Below are 1,208 nucleotides of genomic sequence, written 5' to 3'. Positions count from 1 at the left end.
TCAGATATCGTTGCATTTCAATGCATTTCACATGTTTTTGGTTTTATATACATTCAGATAAAGAGAAAAGCTGCTGACCTAGGAACTGTTGGTGGTGCTGGCTCTGTGCAATGACTGTCTGCTCTGCCGCACCAGGATGATGCTGGACTCCACCTGAGTAATTCTCCCCAGAGCCACTATCAAACTTCTGCACCGGCTTGAACCTGCAATCACATGGCCATGTGAAGTTCAATACCTCAGTATCAGTTATAACTGTGAAAAGTGCTGCACGTCTTTATGCATGAGTAGCTGCCTCTGTACCTCTGTTTCTGCTGAACAGGTTGCTGTCTCAGAGCCATATACTGCATGTCCTCTTGGAGTCTATTGAGTGGGGAATCTGGTTTTACACGTATACCATAGTAATGATATTTGGAGTTCCCTCTGCAACACAAAACCAAAAGTGAGCACATATTGAGTCTCCAGGTGAAGTGAACAGAAAAGGTCACATGATTGGGAAAAACTGTTTTAACAGGAGAGGGAAGAGAAGAGAAGCTAAAAAAAAGCTAACCGTGTCCCAAGGCGCCTTGTACGGAGTCCCATGAAGATGGAGCGGATGAGTTTGCCAAAAGAGGCTGCATTTACAGGGTCCAGTTTCTGCTCCTGGCAGTGGCGCAGATAATGATTGTAGAGGGTGGATCGTGGTAGACTTACGCCCTCTGCTGTCTCATAATTGTCCAACAGCCACTGGAGCTACAAGGGAACACATGCTGTCTTACTGAAGAGATTCACACTGGTTCATGCAAACTGTCCGGAATGACCTCAGAGCAACAGTCAGTGAGCTGCCGCATCACAGCTCTGCAAAAGCATTTCTATAGCAGCCAATGAATTTAAAGCAACAGTTACAATTAAAAGGAGCAACAAAAACAGCAAAGCACCACACCAAACTCAAATTTATAGAGAGCTGAGGGAGGCAGAACAGCAAGAGAGTGAGTGTAGCAAAAGTCGAGGTAAGGCGAGGGCAAGCATTCGTAAAAGCAACTTACATGGCTGTTGAGCAGCGAGCTTCTCTGACTGGATAAACCCTCAGATTTTTGGAGCGTCTCAATCGCCATTTCAATCTGATAAACCACGAAGCACAGGACAACAAAATGTAAGAGGGGGGAAATAAAAAAATGAAAGCAAGAAAAATAAAGAGTTGATGAAGACACATTAGTGGCCACTAGCAAAAA

General features: G+C 44.6%; 1 protein-coding gene across 1 annotated transcript; it reads right to left on the bottom strand.

Moving 5' to 3' along the window:
- Positions 1-51: 51 nt before the first annotated feature.
- On the bottom strand, positions 52-1,151 carry LOC111648695 (transcription factor RFX3-like; the record flags this gene model as incomplete). Its single annotated transcript, XM_023398446.2, has 4 exons — positions 1,023-1,151; positions 548-729; positions 301-420; positions 52-203 (listed from the first exon to the last, which is right to left on the bottom strand). Coding segments are annotated over exons 1-4 (523 nt in total), but the record flags the coding sequence as incomplete, so codon positions are not given.
- Between the last annotated feature and the right edge of the window lie 57 nt (positions 1,152-1,208).

This window comes from Seriola lalandi, unplaced genomic scaffold, assembly GCF_002814215.2.
Source record: "Seriola lalandi dorsalis isolate HSWRI2012SDOR001 ecotype SW California unplaced genomic scaffold, Sedor1 jcf7180002046469, whole genome shotgun sequence".
Taxonomy (NCBI): Eukaryota; Metazoa; Chordata; class Actinopteri; order Carangiformes; family Carangidae; genus Seriola; species Seriola lalandi.
The sequence above is the reverse complement of the archived record's forward strand: the minus strand, read 5'-3'. Positions and strand labels throughout refer to the sequence as shown.